At 40.3% G+C, this 24,371-nt stretch overlaps 1 protein-coding gene across 1 annotated transcript; it reads right to left on the bottom strand.

Moving 5' to 3' along the window:
• Positions 1-774: 774 nt before the first annotated feature.
• CMAS (cytidine monophosphate N-acetylneuraminic acid synthetase) lies at positions 775-12,129 on the bottom strand (the record flags this gene model as incomplete). Its single annotated transcript, XM_082005488.1, has 8 exons — positions 11,932-12,129; positions 8,921-9,063; positions 8,560-8,715; positions 5,936-6,069; positions 4,579-4,673; positions 3,709-3,880; positions 1,778-1,928; positions 775-1,049 (listed from the first exon to the last, which is right to left on the bottom strand). The coding sequence occupies exons 1-8, from the start codon at positions 12,090-12,092 to the stop codon at positions 775-777; spliced, it is 1,287 nt and encodes a 428-aa protein (XP_081861614.1). The 5' UTR covers positions 12,093-12,129.
• Between the last annotated feature and the right edge of the window lie 12,242 nt (positions 12,130-24,371).

The following is a 24,371-nucleotide window of genomic DNA, read 5'->3' on the forward strand; positions in this document are numbered from 1 at the left end:
AAGATCTCAAAGTTAATGGGAAATTTAACTCCAAATTTGGTAAAGCATTTGGGTATGTTAATTTAAGCACTTCAGTATAAGCCAGTATGAACAGATTCAAACATATGAGGCACAATTCCAAATGCCATTTAATTATTGATGAGCTTAAAATTGAACACATGCTTAAGTGCTTTTCTTAACTAATACTAACATTAACTGGTTTTACAGTAACCGAGTTGTCTTTTAAAAACGTAGGAAGGAGTTTGATAGTTATTTTACACTTGACCTTTCCAGCATATGCTAAAACTGTTCCTTACTAGGGACAAATCCTGTAAAAAGCAAACACACAACTACATCGTCATACTCACATTTGATAGAGAAAGTGTAAACAAAATCAGTAAAACTGACTGAACTTGGGTTTTTTTGAACATCTGTATTACAAATCTTCAAATCATGCAAAATTACTGATCCCTGAAACTGCTCGGATTATGAAATAAAGACACACCATTCCTGTAGGACAGCTGTAATGATTAAGAGTAGATTTACAGGACACTACCTTTTGTAGCATTCCTTCCATTGCACTTAAAAAGCTTTTCAAATAATCATCAATATGATCGTGCTTATCAGCATACGATCATGAATATCAGCACTTAATCAAAGCGGGACCTTTAAGTAGAGGGAAACATCTTTTTAACTCTACTGCAATGTAAAACTTGAAAGATAAGCCACCCTTTGGGATACAGACTTAGTGAGAGTGGATGGGGACAAGAAGAAAAGCAGCATTGACCAACTGTGTTACTCTTTTTTCATTAGTTCCTTATTTCCTCTCCTGCTGTTCTCATTTCCCCTGGTTTCCTTTCCTGCTAAACTCACTTCTCCCATCTGCTTTCTTGCAGAGTTCACTTTTTCTAACAACAGGAATATGTGTTCTGCAAACTCCCGGACAGCTCCGCAGCCACCATGGCTTTTACAGATATAACCAGCAGCCTTCTGAGCAACTGCACAAGCATCAGCAGGCACACCGCTCATGCCAGCTTTCTTCAGGCATCCCACATCAGACTCTTCATTTCCTATTGAGAAAGATGACAGACAAGGCAAAATATCACAGAGGGGAAAAAACTGGGCAAAGTCAGTATTTTTCTGTGTTCATATGAATGTATTTATAAAAATTTGTATTCCTGCCACAATTTTCATCTCAGCAGCTCAACAGCACTTCACACATGAGTCAGTTCTTGAAAAACCTTAGTGATACACATAAACAATGATAACACTTTACACAACCTTCAGGCAAGGGAACGGTACTTTTAAGAGTAGTACAATTATTTGAGCAAGTGAATAAGCATTTGCAGGACTATACACTTAAGCTGTCACTGAAATCTAGTGTTGTACAGAATCACATGGCTTTCAGTTTTAATTCCATCCATTTCTCGTGTCCATTTCAGAATATAATCTATACAACATCCACCTGAAATGAACTAGAATCAGTTCAAAATTGTGACCTGTAACTGTATGCTTGTGTAATATCAAAAACTTTCCTAAGTCTCATTATAAAAACAGCTAAGAATTCCCTTATCAAATCAGACACTAATTGATCAATGCCTTCAATATTTAGGTTGTACTCTAATAAGCCTTAAGATACGTACCTGCTTTTGATGATTGTGTGCTGTAATTTGTATGTCAATCCCATTAAATTCAGTGTTATTAACAAAGAGCAAGGTTTTTTGAAGTTGAGCAGCACTATGAAGTTTGTATTTGTGTATGCTATATGAAATTTTACTACCAAAAAAAAGTAACTGACCTAAGTAAGCGACTTCTTTCCAGCTCAAACCCATGTCTTTTTGCCAGTCCTCCAGGACTTGTAATTTATTTGTTGCACTAACTTTTGCTACACATCCCAGCTGCATGGCCAACAGTGTTTTTGAACAATCTCTTTCAGAGATCAGTCGAACCTATTAAAATAAATTCAAGTTAGAGTAAATTCTACAAACAAAGAAATAAGATGTGTAAGTTGATTTATTTAAAAAAACAGTAGAAGTTTTGCTCATAGAAGTGCTCTCAGATATCAGAAAAGCATTGAGTAACTGGTTTCTTCAATCAAAACTCAGAGCAGAAGTGGTTAGCATCCAAAATGACCTTACAGTCTTGAAGTTGCTTTGGGAAAGTGAAACACCATCCTGTAGGCTTCCCTGAGGTTCAAAAAAAGAGAAATTTACTTTTATCTTTTTAAATGCAACACGTACCAAATAAAATAGTGGATATCACAGTACAGTGCCATGCTGACTAGAGAGTGCAATCATCTGATTAAGCCGCAGTAGGGAATAAGAATTCCCAATGAAGATTTCTGTAATATTTGTAGAAGTAGAATATTATGAGGTATTTTCTGTGACTCCTCTACCTCATAACATAATTTTGTTTACAGTAGGACTTCACAGCACCAACAGAACACTAAACAGACTGAAGAGGCACAGCACATTAATCTTCAAAAGTTCATTCCAAATTTGAAATTTCAGAAACAATGTACAAGGTAGGCTAAGACCAGAAGATTATTGCAGCAGGATTTTTAAAAAAATCTCAGACACAACCCCTCAAAGTTTTCTGTCCAAGCTGTGGATAAGCTTATCTTCCCTAACTGCAGTGCAGCACAAAGACCAGGAAGTTTTTAATGAAAGATTCCAAGTCACAGCAAGTATGGAAATGGGCTCCCCGAGGCAACAAAACAATGATTACAAGGTTACTTCCCTTTTGCCTCACAGAAAATGAAGCTGAGGGAGTTTTGAAAAACCATCTATTCCATTTCACTGCCCAGTGAAACCAGTGAAAGCCTTTTGATGCAGAAAGCATCAAAGTATATCATCAATGTCTTGTCTAACCTGTTATAAAAAACAAAATCCTGCAACAGAGACTCCAAAAATATATCTGGAGAAGTCCAGCTTGGGTATAGCTACTGTTGTCTTATACATGCCTATCTCTATCTGCAACAGGACTGAGTTAAGGCTCTTTGAAGGCAGCCTAAATCTGTACTCAGTTCTCACTCAAAAAACATTGTTCTAGCTATATCAAAGGCAGGAGCGCAGACACAAAATAGTCAGGAGGCTAATTTTACATAAATGCAAGCAAATATTCAGATCAGCAGAATTTAGTAGAAGTAATAATAATCAATAATAATAATAGCCATGTTACAATCTGTGTTGTTTCAGTTTTGCATTTACACTGAATTCTTACATGTTTGAAGCACATAAATTATGGTTAAAACAAATACGCAGCCAAAAGTGGTTGGGGGGTTAATTTCCCCTCTGCAAGAATCATGGGTGATCTAGGATGAACCGAGTAATTTGTCTGTGTATTTATTCCTCTTCTATAGCCAAGAGGTAACAATATATCCATCCCTTCTTGGTAAAGATGACTTCTAATTAATGAGTGTTTAGACTACACAGAACACTATGATTGGTGCTAGCAAAACACCATAAAATATTTCTTCACACATTTTTCCAGGACAAAAAGAGAAAGATGCTATAGCTACTATGAATGAGATTGAGAACTTTCTCAAAAGACTTACTTTCCTCTAAGGGATCCGAGAACAACATTTGCCCCAACCCTGAACCAACGTATTATGCAGCTTGATCACAAGTACTCTGAAGAAATTTCAACTTATATGCTGCAGGGTTTTAGAATCTTTTAATGTTCAGGTTACATCAGAAATAAAGCCTCACACCTCAGAACACCACTTACCTGGATTCCTCTTTTCTTTAATAGATCGATACCAACAATATCTCTATAATCGTAGGAGACCATTTCCTTCTGATCTTCTGTCACATAAATGCGACCATTTGTCAGGCATCCATCAACACTGCAAACCAATAGCTTCACCTCTTTCAATGGCTCTTTGCCAAAATATCCAAAGCTAGACAAAGAAGTTATCTTTTTAGGATGGAAGTTTTTGCACACTCCAAACCCAAATATTTCAAACACAATTGTGTTCTTCAGACAGAAGAATCAGCTTTTTTTCTAATGTTTTTTCTTATCATCTTCACTCTCCAACTATGCGCTCTCTCTTCAAAGAAAAAAACCAGAATGATCCAAAAGACAGATCAGTTGTAGTCTCCATTTAAAAATTAGGATGAGATTTGTTTCCTTAGTATAAGATGTTACATTCTGTAGCATTTATTTGGGGCAAAACCAAAATGGAACAAAGGATGAAAAAGGCATGGAAAACATATTCCATTTCCACCCTTTATTTCCTTAGAGAGGTGCAGGATAGGTGCAAGAAAAGGCAGCTAGCAAGATGTAATCAGCTCATGCCTTCTACATGAACACTCTCAGTCATGTGCATCAGTAAATGTGGTCCAGACCATGGAAGCCTAGGACAACTCAGCTGGAAAAGCCAGAGATGATGTTAACACATTGCTATGGGATAGTGGGTCATATAGCAAAAGTCATTCAGATTATTTCAACAGAGATGGGAAACAATGATGGGCAGAAATAAAAGTTGTCCAATTATCTTTGACCTTGATTACTTGCATTACATACATTAGGAATTCACATGACCATATCTTGAAACAATGAGCAATATCAAAGTAAAGGAATAAAAAGTGCTTTTACCTCAATACTCTCTGCTCTGCAATAGGCCAGTCAATGTCTATATCAATATCCACACTGTGCTCTGCACGCATTTCATAGTAGGCCATTTTACCACCCTAAACGAAATAGAACCCATTAAAATTTTCTGCTTGGGTTAATACAAATACAAAACTGTATAATTTAGTACCATGCAATGAAAGCTAAGTATCTGGTTACACAGTGGTCACAGTAGTTTAAATGTAAGTGAACCATCAATAATGATATTTTGCAAGTGACACAGAATCAAGCATTCAAAACAACTTCCTATGCGCAATGGTTAATAAATACTTTAATTTTACAACTAGAGAAGGCGTGCAAGAGAGATGTTATGCATTATAGTCATTACGTCACACTGATTTCACTAGGTCTTTTAATGCAGTAAAATAGTAATACCTTAGTATTACTTAGTAAGAGTATGCTTATTTTTGTTTGCTGTCTACAGAAAGATCTAATTTCAATTGGAAAAATATCCGCTACATGCCAATGTAATTAAAAAAAAAAAAAGCTCTGACCCTCAGAGGGACCAACCTTCAGAAAAATGTGGAATTCGGCACAACTGTACTATGCAGATCAATGCTTGCAAGTCCACACAGCACTAGCTGGCACTGCATGGGTATATGCAAACTATAGAGACCTAAAGCTAGTATCTCTGCATTAGTGAGGTATCTGGAAAAGAGAGCAATAAGAACCTGGTATTCTTGACATACCTAGTAAGGTATTCCCATTAGAAATATGGAAATACCTACGCTGGTATTTTTTTCAGTTCTGATGACAAATATTGGAAATTATCTGTATGCTGTACAACTTGTCTTGCATGAGAAAACTAAGAGACTATACTTGTAGGCAAAGAAAATGAAAGCTAAAGTAAATACATTTGTTTTGCATTACTACACTGGGACGTAAACATCAGGAAAGTCAAAAAGACTGTTTAAGTTATGGTACAAAATTAGCATAAGACTAAACTGGCCAAGAATAAAAATTTATAGATTATGTGAGAAGCCTATGACACTGCATGAAGGTCAGTTTCACACTCTTAGTAACACTAAAATGAATTACAAGATATTCTCTTACATCTTGGGGAGCTGATGTGTATTGTTTTAGGCTTATAGCTACATACTGCTGAATATTATTTATATAAATTTGTTTGCTGTTACTGGAATTGCCCTAGCTACAGCTAGCCCTGTTAAGTTATACATAATAAGCAAACTATCCTGAGGTCAAAGTGCTGTTACTTCATACTGACTGCATGACGAATAGATACATTATTGAATTCAGAACTTTCTATAACAATAGTAAAAAATGTATTATTCTAAAGAGCATGAAAGTCAGAAGCACTAACCTGCAAGTAACCTTTCTCAATCAAATGTCTCTTGGCAAAATAAAATGAGCCATTTTCATACAGTTCCCCAGGCCAATCTTGCCTCCGGTACCGTTTTGCTGGATTCAGGTTTTGGGGCTCTGTCATTTTGTTTTCTGTTAACAGAGAAAAATGACAAAGTAAGTTTTCCAGAATCCCTGTTCAGAGTCACTTAACTTTTTTAAAAGAGCTTTCTGTAAGTTAAGGACACAATTCAGTCACCAACTTCTTTCATTATTGCCTGTCGTTCTTTAGTTTTCTAAAGAACCACCAAATTGCTTGCTCTTTCTTGGAACTGTGGATAACAAACTGGAGGACTGCCCTACATTTCTAACAGAGGAAATTCTTCAATCCATCTTAAAACAAACAGAAGAAAACAAGCAAAAAAAACCTGAGAGGTCGTCAGCTCCAAAACTGGTTACTAAAAGGAGTAGGGGGACATTCTTCTAGATTGTCCTTGCCAATGTGAAAGAAATACTGTACTCTTTCTGTATTCTATCTTCTAGTACATGATAGGAGGGGTTTAACTTGCAGTGAGGGTAAACACAAAAAAAACATACAGCTACAAACACCTAAAACCAGGAATGCCCTGAATGAACTCAGAGAACTGAGAGGACCAACCTGAAATCTGAAAGGTGAAAAAAGAGCATATGAGAAGAAATTTTGCCTCTGAAAACATCTTGGCACTTCCCCAAAATAGTTCCTATTTAAGGATACACATTATATTAACTTTTCCTAAATGGTTTAATCAGTGTCCACAAATAAACAAGTGTCTCTGAACAAACATGATCCCGTAAGATCCCACATTGTTATCAATGCCAGTAGCACATGCAGCAGAAACTGAAGCAGGGACCAGAGACTTATGTCCTTACACCACCCAAATTCACATGCACAACACAGCTTTAGTATATATACACACACACCCCTTGTACTTCAGAAATACACTAGAGCTTTGTGCTCAATGAAGTAGACATTTCCAGTCACAGACAGATACCCTTCACTTTCAGGGTGCATCAATATTAAACCTTAATGCAGAAGAATGACAGAAATACACAGGAAAAGATATAAAATTTTTTTAACATAATCAGTACTTCAAAGCCATCTGGGAAAAAAAAAAGAAAAAAAAAAAAAAAGAAGAGTACAATACTAAACTGTATAATGTTCCTGCAAATCACTGTCACCTGAAACACCACAGTCCTGAAAGGCCATTTGCTTTTACCCTTAAGCTGCTAACATTTGCACAATCTGTTCTTTGTTCTCCTCATATACACTCCTTGCAACTGAATGATTCTTTATCCCTCACCACATTAAAAGATGTTAGATGTCATTTTATACTAAAGAATTATTTGCTCTTCTCTCTCCTCAAGGTAGGCCTTGAGGCTTTTTTTATTTTAATAATCTACCTATAGAGAATAGGTGGCACACAATCACTTCAGAAAGCCACATGGTACACCCAAATAAGATTTAGGCTTTCACAGATGTCCATTCTAGCATCTCAAGACATGAAGTGGCCTTTCACTTGGTTGCTTAAAGTGCAATCCACAGAACCCTAAACAGCCATCCATGATTTTGATACTCCTCTTACACTTCATGAACAAACTGTGTCACATTATTTCTCCTCTTGTGAGGAACAATGAGAATGCTCAAGTTATCTGTTTATTCTAAACAAAGGCCTAAATTTTATTCCATCTCTAATACCAAGCTTTGTTTATTCTACATGCTCCTTTATGGCATGATGCTTTGTAACTCAAAAAATTCTTTCATCTGAAGCAATTTATATCTTAACAGAATAACTGTAATGTCTGAGTAACACATTCATTTTTAAAAAATAAAAAGAATGATGATAGCATCTGAACTAACCATTTTTAGAAAAATAAGCAAGCATTTCTTGCTTTAATCACAGAAACAAAAGCACCATAGATAATGTGTGGAACCATCCTTTGTACAGGGACAAAAGGTACTTCTATAGCTACAACAAGGTGCAATCTCTATTTGCAAGTAAAGGGTTCAGTCTTTAGTCATCTTGGCAACTGTACCCGAGAGGTATGTTTTCTCTGGGAAAAATAGTCTTATTCTCCTGTATGAGCTAATTAACATGAGTTCAGTCCTCACGACTCAAAGGCAGTTTGCTGTTTGACATAAGTCAGCAGTCAAATTAGCAGGCTGAAACAAACCCTAAGTCTCCAGGCTAAGAGGTTGCTATCCCATCTTCACTAAGACTTTACCTCACATTATTTGCCATTTGTTAGCTACTGCATAGTAAGAACAAACACTTCCGTAGTTAAGACAGGGCCTCATTGTCATGTCTATATACACATTAATACCCACCAAGCAGAAGTTAACATGTGAAGTTTTTGGGAGCTGTATTTTGAGCCTAGACAATTTAATATCATCTTCATTTTCCATACCTTATCACTTCTACAAAGCAATTACAGAAAGGCTGAGCAATGATCAGTAATATCAAAACAGGGAATTTCTAAGCTATCTCACACATCTCCCTGCCTCTGATATCAACTCCTAATGTAAATACCATGGGTATGAAAATAAACCATTTGAAAAAGAATTTTGATTAAGTATAACTGTAACCAGAAACAGCTAAACATTACCTCCTTTTTTTACCTCGCTCCATCTAAATTGATGCCGTCTCACAACAGAGAAGACAGAATCAAACCCCTCCTTCTGGATCAGATCTGCCACTTTAATCAGATCACTGGGATGTAAACAGGGAGATGTTGCTTGAATATTTCCTACAATATCCACCTCTAAAGAAAAAGCAAACATTTATGAACAATGAATACTTGTAATACACACAACAGCAAATGTGGTATGAGTGGACACCACAAAAAAAAAAGGAGAATCTTTCTAGCTTTTATTTACTAAAAGCTTTACTTATTTTTCTAATTAATGAGTGCATCATCTCTCTGCGGCTGCAACATAAAAGCTCAGCATATTTCATTACTGATTTACCATGATGATGATTAAGAAACTCTCTGATAGCTTCTAGAGAAGTTGAGGAGTCTTGAGAAACTTCGGGGCTTCTGCGATGAACTTGAGCACCAAACTGCTTTGCAACCTTCTCAATTTCATCATGGTCTGTAGAAACCCATACACTGTTGGCAAATAGTGACAGAAATTAATATAAAGAAAAAATCCCAGCATTGTTCACTTGCCTGCCATAATATAACCTGAACAACACCCTGTCTTATGTATGTACTACACCTTGCAATGAAAAGAGCTAGTGCTTATATTTGTGTTAGTAAAACCGTCCCCATCAGTCCCACAAGCAACTTGTAACAATAGGAATAAAACACACACATTCACTAGATTGTAAAATCTCAAGCTTGGGTCACATTTCAGTTTAATATTGTAGGAAGCTTAAGCAACATAAAATTCAGAAGTGTTATCAGAAAAATCCAGTGTCAGCACACCGCAATTTGTTAGGCATGCTAACAGATCAACGAATTGTGAATGGGTTGGATGAGGCATTCAAAATAATTTAAGAGTTCAAAAACAAGGCTGATGACAAGTAAAAGTGCCACACAGTTAGAAGATTAGCTTATTCTACAAGTGTTTTAGAATGTGTTAATTAGGCTCCACACAATTCCAGAGAAAGAGCTGTTCAAGTTAGTCACATATGTTTTGGCACAGAAAATCTTCAATACTGGCGAAACAAGATTGTGATTGTTCATGGATAATAAATATTTACAAAAGGAAGGGCTAAGTCTGAATATTATGTGATGATAAACACTGGCTGAGCACTGTGAAGTTACTACTGCCATCATTGTGACAAAAAAGCACGAGAGATATGAAAACAGAAACTATAAAAAATAACCTTCTCTCAGCAACACTGGTATTCTCAATGCACTGTACATAGCAAATTAACATTTTGATAAGCAACTTCACATTGCTTTAGTTAAGTTTTTTCATCCAAAGACATCATGGGAGCATCAGAATAAAAATATGTATGACAGTATTGACAATGTCAAGTCACACCCATGTGAACAAATGCAGAATAGGTACTTCCGATAAACTGCTTCAGGCTGGTTAGCTTAAATATACAATCCCCATTCAACTGACCCAATCCCAATTCAGAGTTTTGTTGTGTAACGTGTATCCTGTCAGCATAGCTGTTTCAAAGATGACTAGAAAACCGAGCGCACTTCCATCTAATGCATCTGTAATGCCTGAAAGTTAGGCTACATAACCCTAACCGGCTTCCTGTTAGGCAAGTTCAGATGCCATATAGAAAATGAGGAGGTTGCTCAAACCACCATACCCACCATAGGTCATTAAGCAATATGGATTCATAAGCACTAAGTAATTATCAGTAGTCTAGGTCTGAAACATTTTTGACTGATTCTTTATTAAAAATAAAAGCAACTCAGCAACGCTTCCTCTACTTTTCAGATACAGTAAAAAAAGATTTTCCAGAATAGATAATGGTACAGCAGCTACGAGATACAGAAGGCTCGTGCTTACTTCCAGTTCTGAATCGAGCTGGGCTATGCTTCTACTTGACTACATCAAGTCTCTGCTCTGAACATAATGCAGTAGGTTTGCATTGGGAATCTGCACCTAGGTATGCTACATACCAAGTGCATCCTAACCACAGACTGGTTTTAATTAAGTTTATCAGTATGCGTGTAGAAAATTCTGTTTTGTTCTGGCAGAAAAAAGAAATTTGTAATGCCCATATTCTTAACACTAATGACATAGCTCCAATTATCGTGACTTAAGTTTTGTGCGCTTTGCGACAAACTGAGGTTGTGTTCTGTGCCACATGGGCACACACGATTATTTCCTCCCACTCGACGTTTATGAGACTGCCTGTGACATGTTGTGTCTGGCTGTGGGCTCCCTGATAAAAGAAAGAAAAACTGAAGCGAGCTCAGCAAAGAGCCAGCACAACAACTAGAGCCTGGGAGCACATGGATGCCAGGAGAGGCTGAAAGAGTTGTCTTGATTCAGTCTCATGAAGAGAAGGCAAGGGGGTGACTTCAGTGCTGTCAAGTACCTGGTTGGGCACGTAAAGAGAAAACAGAGAAACTTTTCCTGGATGAGCACAGCGAGAGGACACAGACTGCAAGAACGAAAGTGTCAATTGGATATATCGCAAAACAATTTTTCAGCCATGAGGGCTATCAACCACTGGAACCGGTGCTCGGAAGGGCTCTGGGGTCTCCATCCTCGGAGATACCCAAGCTCAGCTGCACGTGGTCCTGAGCAACCCTAACCAGCCCCATTCTGCGTGGCAGGTGGGACCAGATGACCACCAACCGACGTTATCCTGTGATTCAGTGACTCACAGATTAGCTACAGCCTGGCAGTCGCATTTAATGCGGCCATCTTAAAAAAATTAAAAACGTCAATACTTACTAGCAAACATTGTCAACTAGTAGCTCCCAACCAGGACTCAGAACAACTTTTAACGTCAGATTACCATGTTGTAAGACTTTTGATTCCTTCATTCCTCCGCAGCTCACCCGTACCAGGAAGGGACAGCAGAGTTCATGGTCGGGGTGCAGCCTGCTTGCCCTGCACCACGCCCTGCCCTGCCTGATCCTTAACCTGGCGCCACGTTAACTGCACCCCCTTGTCTTCAGCATCTCCTACTAGACACCTGCCTCATTCACGAGCCCGAAGGAGAAGTTCCAACGAGGCTAAAGACGCCCCGGGGGCGACCAGTCGCCCCACTATAACGGCCTGCCGCTCGCAGTTCAGCCGGGGCTCCGGCGCCAAGCCGCGGTGCCTGTCAGGGAGAAGCCGGCTAGGAAGGGAGGGCAAACCCGGGTGCCTGCTGCGGGCAGGGGCCGCTCCCCGCGCCGGGACCCCTCGGCACCCCAGTCCCGGGCCGGGAACCGCACTCTTGCCCTTGCTGCCCCAGGCCCGGGCCACGCGTCCCCCTCCCCGCCCGCCACAGGCGCGCAGGGGAGGAGTGGGGACGGGGGGACGAGGGGGGGGTGAAGGCGCATGCGCACCTGTGGAAGACGCCGGCGTCGCTGGCGGCGCGCAGCACCCAGCCGATGAGCGGCACCCCCGCCAGCAGCTTAATGTTCTTCAGCGGGATCCCCTTGCTGCCGCCGCGCGCCAGCACCAGCGCGGCCAGATGGGCGCGCGAGCCCCCCGCGCCCGCCTCCATGCCGCGCTCTTCTCCTCACGCCCACGCCCACCCCGCCGCTCCCTTCCACGCGCCTTGCCACCCGCCGAACGTGCATGCTGGGAAGCGTAGTCCTCCTCCGGGGCGGGGCGCCGGCCCTGCCGCGCCTGCGTGCAGGAAGGGGGCGGGCACGCGGGGCGGGAGGCCGTGGAAGGGGGCGTGGCGGGGGGGCGGGGGTCGAAGGCAGAGGAGGGGTTATGGACGGGGCGGCCTAGGACTCAGTGCACCTCAGTTTGGGGGGTGTGGGGTTGAGGCGCCCATCCTCCTGCCTATGAAGAGAGGGGCGCTAGTACCCCTTTTTGGCACGGGGTACTCCGCAAAGCCCTGTCCTGGGAGGCGGGGAGGGCGCCCAGCGCCTCCTCAGGTAACGCTTTCGAGGCGGGATGGAGGGTCCCTAGCGCCCTGCCGGGTATCTCTGTTCAATGCTTTATGTTCGTACATACATAAAACCAAACGCTAGTCGAAGGTGTGACAGTGTTTCCCGCCGGCACAGAGGACGCGGCTGTAAGGCGGTTAGCCCCGGCGCCGCAGAGCCCTCGCGGCTGGGAGCCGAGGCTGCGCCGCGGCCTGTGTCCGCAGCGCTGCACAGGCACCAGGCGACCGGATCCCGTAGGTATTTTTTTTCGTCAACCACCAGCATAAATCCTCAGACCTCTGCGTTCTCTCCTGCGTCATGCCCTTCCCGCTTGAGGAGCCCCGGCAGAGGGCAGAGCAGTCACAGCGGAGACTTTCTGCGTGGGAAGGGAAACCTTCCCTCAGCCGCTGCTTCTGCTTTCCACCTCCTAAAAAGTGTGTTACAGCACGAAAACACCCGCTGTGAAGTCCAGCTGGTAAGTTGGATGGTAAGTCGAGTCCAAGTTACCTATAGAAACCGGATGAATAAATTAATACACTACCAATATAAGGCTGCACAAGAATTTGGGGTTTAATGTAATTTGGAAAACGGAAAGTAGAGACCGTTGAACAGCGTCATGAAGTCACTCCTGGAGACTCGGGGTCTTGGTCCATAATGGAAATGTATCACACACACTTCACGGAAGTCGTCCTCGGGTTATTGCAGATGTCTTGCAGAGCAGAAGGACCTCATTTACCGCTGCCAAAGGAAACGCTCCCAGTTATGTTCAGCTGTAGGCAGGCATTTAAGAAGAACAATCATTGGGCATTTTGTTTTTTGTTTCTGAAGTGGTCATCTGTTCAAGGAAACGTAGCTGAGATAGATAGCTTGCTCTTCTACTATGCGGATCAAGGCAGCACCTTTCAGGCCTCTGTTCTTTTTAGGTGAGATTGAAACTAGTAACCATGAGCTGCTAAGTACCATATTTCCTGCAGGCCACTTTCCAGGCACTTAATTTTGAAATTTTTTTTAACTCTAGAGTTTCAAGCCTTTGTCACACCTAGGTTCCTACCTGTTTAGCACTATGCTTCTGTCTCAGGTTGCAGTGCCCACAACAGACTGAGTTCAACAAAATGTGTGCCTGAACAAGATCGACTTCATTGCAAAGTCAGGTGGTCATGCCGAGAGCTGCCAACCCCGCTATACAGGCAGGAATCTCCAGGAGGGTCTAAAGAAAAGTGCTGTTGGTGCTAACTTTGTAACTTGGCACAACTACTTTGCTAGATCCTACCTGTCAACCCTTTTAGACATGGATATGACAAAAAGGAATATCAAATGCCTGCCAAACTTCTGAACAAACACAACAGCTACAGAGTGCACTTCTACTGCAAACAAGGGTCCTTTTTGTTGACAAGAAAGATACAAATCCTTTTGAGGTCAGCTTTATGGACTGACTTTAAATCATATGATTTTATATAGTTCTCTGAGAAATTCTTTTAAAGTAGCCAGAGATGGCACCGGTATAGCGCATTATGTTAAAAGGAAAATATAGAAAAAAACAGAAGAATGAGAAATCATATGCTATATTAAATCTCTTTCAGAGACAATATTCAAAATACCTACCTGTTAAGTAGCAGTGGGTTATAAACATTTGTATTTTGGTTAATCACATTGTGAAAATTGGATGATTCAGCTACATAATTCAGTTCAGTGCTTTCTCACAGTCCAGGAATACTGGACTTCAACTTTCATTTACAGAGAAAAGAAATGACATTAGAAGATCTGGCATACATCATAGATCTTCTAGACAGGGTTAATCTAGTAAGAATTTTTTTACAAGTCTGTGCATAATTAAAACCTAATATATATTTTTTTTCTCTTCACATGAAAAGCAAATCTTCCACTCACAGGGCTGAAATGGTCCTCAATCAAGTATCTTAAATGCCTTTGTCCTTCTTCATAGACATGTGTCTAACCCAGTCCTAAAGACTGTCAGTTATGTTGACTGCATCACCTGTCCAGGCAATCTAGAGATTCATATGATAGCAGAGCTTTTCCTAGTCTTTACTTAATCGTCTTTTGTGCAATATAAGTCCATTAATTCCTGCCTTACCCAAAACAGATCTAGAGAACAGATTATTTCCCATCTTTCTTCAGCAGGCATGTGTGTATTTGAAAACAGGTACCATCGCAACTCTTAGGCTTTCCCTTTTCAGGATCATGCCCATTAGTTCAGTCTTTATCCTACTTCAAATCTTGCAGACTTCTGATCATTGCCATCATTCTCCTCTGGGCTGCTTATAATGTAGTACTCAAAATTAAACAGAATATTGCAAGTGAGCGAAGCAGAAGGATTACTACTTCACATACCTTGAAGGTTGTTCTCTCATTTGTACATCTCTATATAATTTACCTTTTCTTGCACAATATTGACATAATTCAGCCAGTGGTTCACTATGACCTAAGATTTGTTTCTGCAAGAGCTGTTACATAGCCAGATACTTCCAACATCTGTCTTTGCATCTGGTTATATCTGCCCAAATGCAGTATCTTGTATTTATTCCTACAGCAACCGGATCTGTTCCTACCTTAAAATATTTAATGTAAACCACAGTAGAATCACTGAATCACAGAATAGTGTGGGATGGAAGGGACCTTTAAAGGCCATCTAGTCCAAGCCCCCTGCAATGAGCAGGGACATCCTCAACTAGACCAGAGCCCCAACCAACCTGACCTTGAGTGTTGCCAGGGGTGAGGCATCTACCACCTCTCTGGGCAACCTGTGCCACTGTTTCACCACCCCCATTGTGAAAAATTTCTTAGATCTAGTCAAAATCTACCTTCCTTAGTTTAAAACCATTACCCCTTGTCCTACTAGTTTATTTATTTATTCCTCTTCTTTATATATGTGAAAGCTATGTGAGACCTTGTCAAGAATTTTACTAGGCTTAAGATATACGGTATCTACTAATCTTCCTCTAGCCACAGGAATTATACTGATTTGACTTGGTCTAGGTAAGTTATTATTGACTGCTATTAATTGCTTTGATTTCTTTTATGTGCTTGCCAAAATTTGTTGATTATTTATTCCAGCAATTTTTTTCTGAGGATCAAGTGTTGGACTAATCATTCAAATGCATCTGTATCAAAATTTTAGTCTGGATCAAGAGTGCACTTCTGAACGGAGCCTGAAAGCATGTAAACTGTTACTGTGTCACACTACTTGCTAGAGCAGACATGGCAGATAGTTCTCAGGCTCTTCCTTTCCCCCCATTATTAACATAGGGGGAATTTTATGCTTTCTAGTCTCGGTAACTCTACCTGGTTCTGAGATTTCATCAGCCAGCTGCTTCAGTATCCAAGGATGAAACTCAGCTCTGAGCTAGTCTGAGTACATATTACTCACCTAAATACATTCTGACTCGTTTCTTCCGTATTTGTACTGTCATCGTCTTCCTGAAGGGACTGCGTGGGTAACAGCACTCGGTGAGATAAGAACACTTGCCATTCTCATAATAGAGCAGCGGAGAACAAAACAAAGAATATAATGCTTTCCACTTCTTTGGAACATGTACCCTGTTTTATGTAATCATGAAAGGGCCTGCAGGCACAGGTTTCCCAGCGTGGAGGAAGGGGTTTCAGCTCTCTCATCACAGCTAGCTAGTGCAGCACACATTCCCACATCACACAACATGGTCAAGGTCTTGTGACTGTACAGCCCACCTGCCCCTAGTCCTATCATGCCCGACTGTCCCTGAACAAGTAGGGACAAACTGGCTCGTTTCAAGGAAATACTGCTATACTAGTAAGATCAGTAGGAATAAATCTATTTTAAAAACATGTTCCATGCCATGTGATTCCATGGGATAATAAAATCTGTGAATTTCCTTTAGCCAGGGTTCAGTTGCTATAAAATATCACATTGTAGTTTCCCTCAAGAAAGAAGGCCATTCATTCAAGTCTGTGTGTACGAGCAAATGAACAAAACAGGAGGCATTCAGTAGGTCTGTGCTGAGGTGTTACTGTGATCACTGTTCAAAGCTTATAATCTACTAACAGCAAGCACATCATGGAATTTAGGCTATTAATTAGGGAAATGTACTGTTATGCAATATGTAACTGTTATTAATGTGTAGCAGGCATGGCTGAACAAGAAACCTCACCAGTAGTGATGGCTGGGGTCTGCTTTCAAACTAACACCCTCTGAATTGCCAGTCATGAGATCTACCCTGCCCCTTCATCTTCCAAATTGCCAGTCTTGAGATCTGCACTGCCCTTCCTGACACTCACACTGGTCACAACACTCGTCATAGTCTTTAAGGCGGGAAAAGTATGTAATAGTGATTCTCTGAAGCTCACATTGGAGCTTCATGAGCAGAGCCTTGTGGTGTGCTGTCAACACCAAACACCTCAAAAAACAATCGTAAAACTGCTGTTGTCCTAACTGGGGCCAGGATTTAATTTTGTGTGCATGGAGTCTAATTTGGTTTGCGTTAGTAGGGCTCCATAAGTAATGGTGCAGGTGGGTCCAGTGGCAGGGTCCTTTCTTTTTCTAGGACATACCTAACTTCATGAATACTACAGAAGCATATAAGAAAGACTCAATGGGAGCATGTAGTGGAAACCTCAGGGATACACTACCTCTGGGTAAACTGGGAGTTACTCTTTCTGGGCCTCTGCAGCAACAGGAAAGTTCAGAGATCCAGATCTCCTTTCCTGGCCTTGAACCATGGATAGCACCAGTGAAATCCATGATGTTATGCCGGAGTCAAACCAGTGTAAAGAAAATAAGGAATGGGTCTGGGAAACCTAGCAAATTACCCATTCCTGTTATTGGATGATTCATGCAAGTCTTGGGCTAATATAGTCTATCCATACATGAGAGTTAGGTGAATAAAGGTTAACATATGTTTATAAAAAAGACCAAAGAGGTGTTCAAGGGTCTGAGATTTCTTAAAATCAGACAGGAAGGAATATGATTACTCAGAGCTTACACTTTACCTGGGGTATTACTTGGACTTTCTGCAGAAATGAAATGGAGCAAACTACTTTGCAGCAGCATACTGAAATGCACTGTGTTTAATTCAATGCCTGCTGGGTGGATTGTGTTTCCTTTGGCAATCCCATGTACACAGAAGAAATCAGAAAGAACTGAAATATGTATATTTAAGAGTAATTTCAAACTGCTGAAGAGGTCTTTACTATTATTACCAATGTTACATTATTTGACAAATAGTATTGACGTTACCTGTCCATCTGTAAAATAATTATTAATTCTTGTAATAACAACACTGATTTAGATTTAATTTTTACCATAAAAGGATCCAAACAAACTTTGTAAATCAGGTCAGTGTTGCAGATATTTACACTTACACGTCCGTTTTGATACCATGACTTAGATTCATCCTACTTAAATCCAGGTATCTAAATGAGGCAATGAGCTGGAAGCCTGAATACCTCAGGTTCTTTGTATAGCCAAAGTATATAGTTCAAGTATCTTTCAGAAGGTACCCTCAGAGAACAGTTAAAGGCACCTAAATTTTGGATTGCCCTCAGAGAGGGTACATCAGCAGCTTTGCCCAGCTGTAAAATGAGTTTTAGCAGTGCTAGTTATCCCACGATACTCAGCTTTTTCAGATGCCAGGTTAGTGTGTCCTGATTACATGGACAAGGTTAAGCTTTTAGCCAGATGTGCAAGCAGAAAGAAATTTTCCCCTAGTACAGACTTATAAAGGCCTTTGTTACCTTGATTGTTGTTTTTTAAGTTTTCTTCTGTAGTGTGATTTAGTTGTGATCCCCCCTAAAGCCTTCCTCTAAAGTTCCCTTCTACTTTAAGTAGGGACTTAGTATGTGAATGATATTTTTTTCCTGTAGTTGGTGGCTTTTCCCTCTTTTTATTCCAACTTGTATGTCTTGTTACAGTGTCAGGAGATTTCATGGTTTGGCATCTTGCCATTTTTTTTTTCTAACCCTCTATCACACTCATGACCAGGTGATTTTTTTCTAGCCTGTTGTTCTTACATCTTCCCTCCATCAACTAGCCTGTGGTAGGCTAGCTGAACCCCAAAAATATGAGATAGTTGTTGCCAGCTGGTAAAGCAAGGGACCAAAAATCCTGCCTGGTTTTCCTTCTTAGTCTGAAACCTTGAAGAAGCGTTGAGGGAAATGGAGCTCTTTAATAAAAAGAAGGAGAAACTGAGAGGGTACATGATAGTAATTGTCACACAAGAAAAAGATTGCCGCAAGAAGAAAGAAAAAATCTGTGTCACGTCAGTGTGCTTCTGACAAGAAGTTACAAGCTTGAGTTACATCACAGGATATTCAGGCCGGCTATTAGAACTGGTAATCGGAAGGGCGATGACCCATGCGTTACTTAGGGAGGATGTGACATCTCCCTCAGTGGCAGCTGATGCTGACGCAGTGTTAAGATTTGTTCTGGACACCATTGGGTGACCTAAATGATCTGTTTAAGCCCCTTCCATCTCCTTTTCTTTTTATTTTATTAAAATTATTATTTGCAAGGAAGACAATGTAATGAAGAAAACAGAGAGAGAAGAACCCCAAATCCACTATCACACACAAATATCTGAGAAGATTACAATAGAGGGGAGATAAAAGAGGTGAATGAGTCAAGGGACATGAGAATATAATTTTTTTAAAAAAAAGGAAAATTCATCATAACAAAACCTAGTGCTAGATCTTACAGAAAGAGGACTTTTTATGTATTTGCAAAATCCCTATGTAAGTTGATGTTATGCACTAACATTCCCTCAAATGTTTCACTCGCAGTCCTATATCACAGTTACAAGCACCTGCCTGTGTCTCCCTGGCAACATAGATGGCAAAGGACACTGTCTGTCACATGTTCATCATTCCTCTGGAGTTCTCCTTGATTGACAACAATGAACTTGGCTTTTGACAGATCTTTGATATCCTTTAGGAATCAATGCTTATTACTGGGTAGTCCTTTGTTTCGGGCTCTTGCTTACTTCAACCTCCAGAAATCTTAGGCAACGTTGCTGGTTTTGCCCATTTTTTCTTGGTTGTTTGAAACGTATGCCTGTTTTTCTAACAGGCCAATGGGAAAAGAAATGCTGTATGTTATAGGCTGCAGCCTTGTTGCCATCCTCCTGTTGTGAGGATGCGGCATCTGCTGCTTAGAAGTCATCTTGTTCTGTGGTCTTAGAGTGGGGGCCTTGTGGGCCTCAGTGCAGGCCTTTTGGGCTTGACCTAAACATCAGATTACTCAATTTTACTGCTGAGAACAATGTTCTGGGAACACTGTCAAGGGAATGGTGTTCTTCATTATCAGTACAGGCTATTCTTTTGTCCCTTGTTCTGCTGTCTCATCTGGTGCTTTCACACACATATGTTTCCGTTCATATTGTGTTCGTTACACTTAATATTTTTTTGTTACAAATCTCTACAACTTTAGCAGCCAGCTCACTCTTTTTATCTGTGCACTGGATCATTAAACAGTTTATCTGCCTGAGTCCATCAACATCCTCAGTCTGCTGCCGCTGTTTGCCCACAATATATGTCAAAACTATTTATGAAATGCATGTTTATTTTACACATTAACAAATTCTTTCACTTGAAGCACGGGAACGTGTGTATAGTGCCTCCTTTTTGCCTGACACAGAACATCCCTGACTGCTGCTAATGGTTTTGGTTTGCCAAGTGCAAGGCTTTGCTTGCAGTTGCTTCTCAGTAGAAGAGAAATCCACAATTTGCCTAATCATAACAGAGCTTGCTTTATTTGTACTTAGTCTAAAGCAATTGATACCTTCCTCTATCTAAAGCAGTAGATTTAATTATAGATTCATACAGCTCATAGTTTGCTGTGTCTCCTGAAACTGGTCCTGTAACATAGTAACCCCGCGTAACTCAGAAATAACCACCCAACATAGTATTCTTCTGCCATTTTGGCAGCTGGTGGGAACAGTGCCATCTTGTGCCATTATTATAGCAGCGTTAACACCATGTGGTACAGAGGCAAGTTGTAATCAACGGAGAAATTCATCATCAGAGGTGCAATAAGAACTCTGCTTAAATTACCCTTCTTACTCTAACAATGATGTTGAAAAGTGTCCATGGAGAACTCAGGAAAATCACCAGCTATTTTTACAGTAGACAGGTTTCCAGACAGTTATCTACGATTATTGCACATGAAATAGCTCCTGCAGATGCCTTTGTGCTATTACTGCTTGCAGTTTCTAGTTCCTGTACTTTTTGCTTCTTTTACTATTATGTTGAATCAGAATTCCTGTTCCTCGCAGAGCAAGACTTACAGTTATAGAGCAGATGGTAGTTTCCCTTTAAGGGAAGTGAATCCCTTCTGCATGCCTGTTGCTCCTTTTCCTTTCAATGTAAACACCCTCCCTCTGTCTAGGCCTCCAGCTGGATGGGAAACAAGTACAGTAAAGTGGTGGTGTTTGGATGGGTTCCTATTTCCAGTCTCATTGCTGGCTGATGACCCGCAGAGCAAGCCCTAGATGGAAAGCACATGCGCAGCCCGAACATAATTTTGCGGGGTCAGATAAATAGTCCTCTTAACGATTTCTCTATGTGCGTGTGAATCGCCAAAGACTGCACAAAAGGTCAGGCAGAGATCAGGGTCTCCTGATACTACCTTTGTAATTCACGCTATTAGGAAATCTACTTCCCGCTCACCATTGCTTGCGCAACGGCCAGTAGAGTCAGAAAGTTCTTGTTGCTCTTGTGCCCCCATGTATAGCTAACTCTCTTCTCAGACCCAGAGATATTTTGTGTCACATTTCTGTAGGGTCACTTGCCTCAATGCAGCTGCTGAGAGTATTACAGAGCTCAGGTCTGCACGTACAATCTTCCTGTTTCACTACAATGGAAATTTTTGGAAGATGGTTCTCACACTCTAACTAAGGAGTTAAGTGAGTAGTTAGTTTTGGATTACCCAGACAAGCACATGAACCGGGTTTCCCTGGTAGTTGCTGCTGGGAAGGCAGTTCATTGAATAAGTATTTGTAGAGACATACAGCCATAGAAGGTTTGTGATAAATTTTGATTTTTTATTAAACCTCCATGAAAGTAGTACTATGCTGATTGTGGAGTAAAGAATTATTTTATTTTTTAATGGAGACATAGAACATTTGAAGTATCTGTAGTATAAAATAATTTTATAGAAAATGTTTTTAAAACAGCTTCAGTCATGCAATTTTGATTGATTTAACCCTGCTTTGTAGTGATGACTGGTGACTTAAGGTGCCTGCCAAGAGGAAACAGGTAGCTGAGGTGACCATTATGGCCAAGAGGTGACTAAAGGGACCTTTGGTGACTCGTGTACTCTGGACTTTTTCCTTGCTGTGTCTTAGAAAATAGTTGGACACAGAAACCTCTGCATTATAGAGACAGACATTTAGCTAGTTGTCTTACTGTCTTCCATCTTATCATGCAGTTTTCTAACCCTTGCCTTTGCAAGTTTTTTGCCATTTTTCAGTAAAATCTCTGAAAGTAGTTCAGGAGGTTTGGGTAATGTGGGACTAAAATCTCAGTCTGTCCTAGCATGTAACCTCAAATCGTATTTCCAAACCACAGTCCAAGCCTGGTCCAGAGCTGGTCTTTTAAATGCGCTACCCTTCAGTACTACACTGTGGTCTGCTTTCAACTATCTGGGCCACAGCTTGCATTTATTATATGTCATCTGTTGTATACCATGTCTTAAAACAATTTAGGGTAGTCACAATAGTTTGTTCAAGATCTCTGTTCAAGCACAGGATTGAACTTTCCTGGAAGTCTAAGGCAGGTCAGATATCATTCCGTACTTTATCTCTAAGGAAAGGACTCCTGGAAAACATAAGTAACTATTGACAATACCGCACTTGCAAAGACCTGTCTTTCCTTTAGCTGTCACTAACTGTGAAAACTACCTGAAAATATATCTTCGACATGGAAATAAGTATTTTTCTTAGACTGGATTAATTGTGCGTAGGCAGAAAGTGCAGAGATATCTGCAAGGCGATAGCATTCTGGAGCCAGAGCTCCTCCTGGTGCTGACCACAGCCATGCTGATCACAAGCATCCAACTGTTCTGTCAACCATTTTTGCCTTCAGGCTAAATTGCTCATGTAAATATCATTGCAGGCTAATTTTCCTCCTATTTGTCTTCCCGTTTTCACTAATCCAGTACTCTAATAGCTCAAGCCAAGAACTTTTTGTCTTCATGGATGTGTTTCTTAGAGATGAGGGAATGAACCTATTGGTCTGGTAGCAAGCACTCTTGAGAGGGAGGAGGAACTTTCCCCTCTATCGCTCTGCTTTCTTCCACAGCTCAATATGGAGATGGAGGATGCCTGAATAATGGTATACTTTGTTTCAGTACCAGTGTTGAATGCCTCAAGCTGTGTATGAAAAGAAGGTCATTTTAAAATGATAGCGGGATCGTTACTAACAGTTTCAGGCCAGGAGCTTGCAGGAAGGAACAGTGGCACTAGGCAAACTCACCGTCCTTGGGAGACTTCATTGGCTTTTGTCTGTGCAAGATTAAGTTTATGAATTTGAGACTGTTAATGCTTTTGTATTTTATTTATTGAATGAAGATAATGTTTTAGCTTCTGAGATTCCAGCAACCTCGATACTTGCTTCAAAAGGAGTACGGGAGAATGTTGTTGTAGATAGCTACATAATATGATGAATGCTGTATTGAACACTTTTATCGGTGATACCTGACAATGAAACACAGAATGTTTTGATAAGGGAACTTTTCTGCCATGTTACATGCTTCGTGAATTTTCATGGTGAAAGCTGAGATGCACATTTGCAAGAGAGAAAGCTTTCTGAACAAGAATCTTGTTTTCTACTGTTCAAATTGTGTCCAGAAACTGTGGTAAATATAGTGGGATTATTATCTATTATAAAATAGTATTTCAGTTTGTTTTATTTATCAGGATCCCATTTTATTGGGTTCCCCCAGACATAAAAAAATGTGTTAGTACGTTAAGTAACTATATCATCCCATACGTTCCCCATCTTCTTTTACTTCAATTAATATATCTTTCTCTTTTTAGCTCTGGAAATTTCCTCAGAAAATTTAATTCTCAGGGGTATCAGGAATCTGCATCTCCTCCTATCTTCAGGAGGAATGCACTTAACAGTGTTAGCACTGGTCCTTAAAAAGGTAAGGTAAGATTTTCAAAATATGGGGCCTAAAGCTAGTATTTTGCATTTCGAAAATGCTGAAATAATGTCATAGGAATCAGAAAGATAATTTGTCATGCATAAGACTTTTTACAATTTTATCATAATTTGCATATCAACAAATATGAGATGCTAAGGCTCTCAAAATGCCAGAAAAAAGGTTTTCCAACTTCTTCCTCTGTGTTGTGTTACTAAAAAGAGAGAGAAAATAAAAGAGGGATAAAAAGATAGAAGTAAGAAAAAAAAAGCTGTATTTTTCATAAGTAGAAAGTAAAAACATTACAGAAATACTTTGAAGGTTTTTTTCAAATGAGTAAGACAAAAGCTTCTCAAAGCAAAATTCCAACCAACTCTACTAGTCATGGTTTTCCTATCAGCTGGTGTTGAACCAGCTTAGTTAAACACTAATTACCTGGGCTAAGTGGTAAGGATTAGGCAGCATACGAATCTGAGAAACTACAAAATGCAGCTGCTCCACAATGGACCTGCTCATCTTCATCATTCCTGAAAGTGACCAGATTATTCCTCTCTTTTTAACTTGGGTCTCACCTTTTGAGTTACTTTAGCCAAATGTCTAGTTCATATGAAGCTACCTGGTCTTACAAGAGGGTCTGCTCAATGAAGGTAAGAAGGATGTGCACCTGTATTTTTCCTCAAAGACAGAAATGATCCCAGAGACATCCTCTAAAGCGTCTCTCCTTCCCCTTTCCCTCACTTTTTCTCACAGTTTCTTTCTCTGTTCTGTGGAATAACAC

The sequence above is a fragment of the Phaethon aethereus genome (assembly GCF_964289735.1).
Source record: "Phaethon aethereus genome assembly, chromosome: 1".
Taxonomy (NCBI): domain Eukaryota; kingdom Metazoa; phylum Chordata; class Aves; order Phaethontiformes; family Phaethontidae; genus Phaethon; species Phaethon aethereus.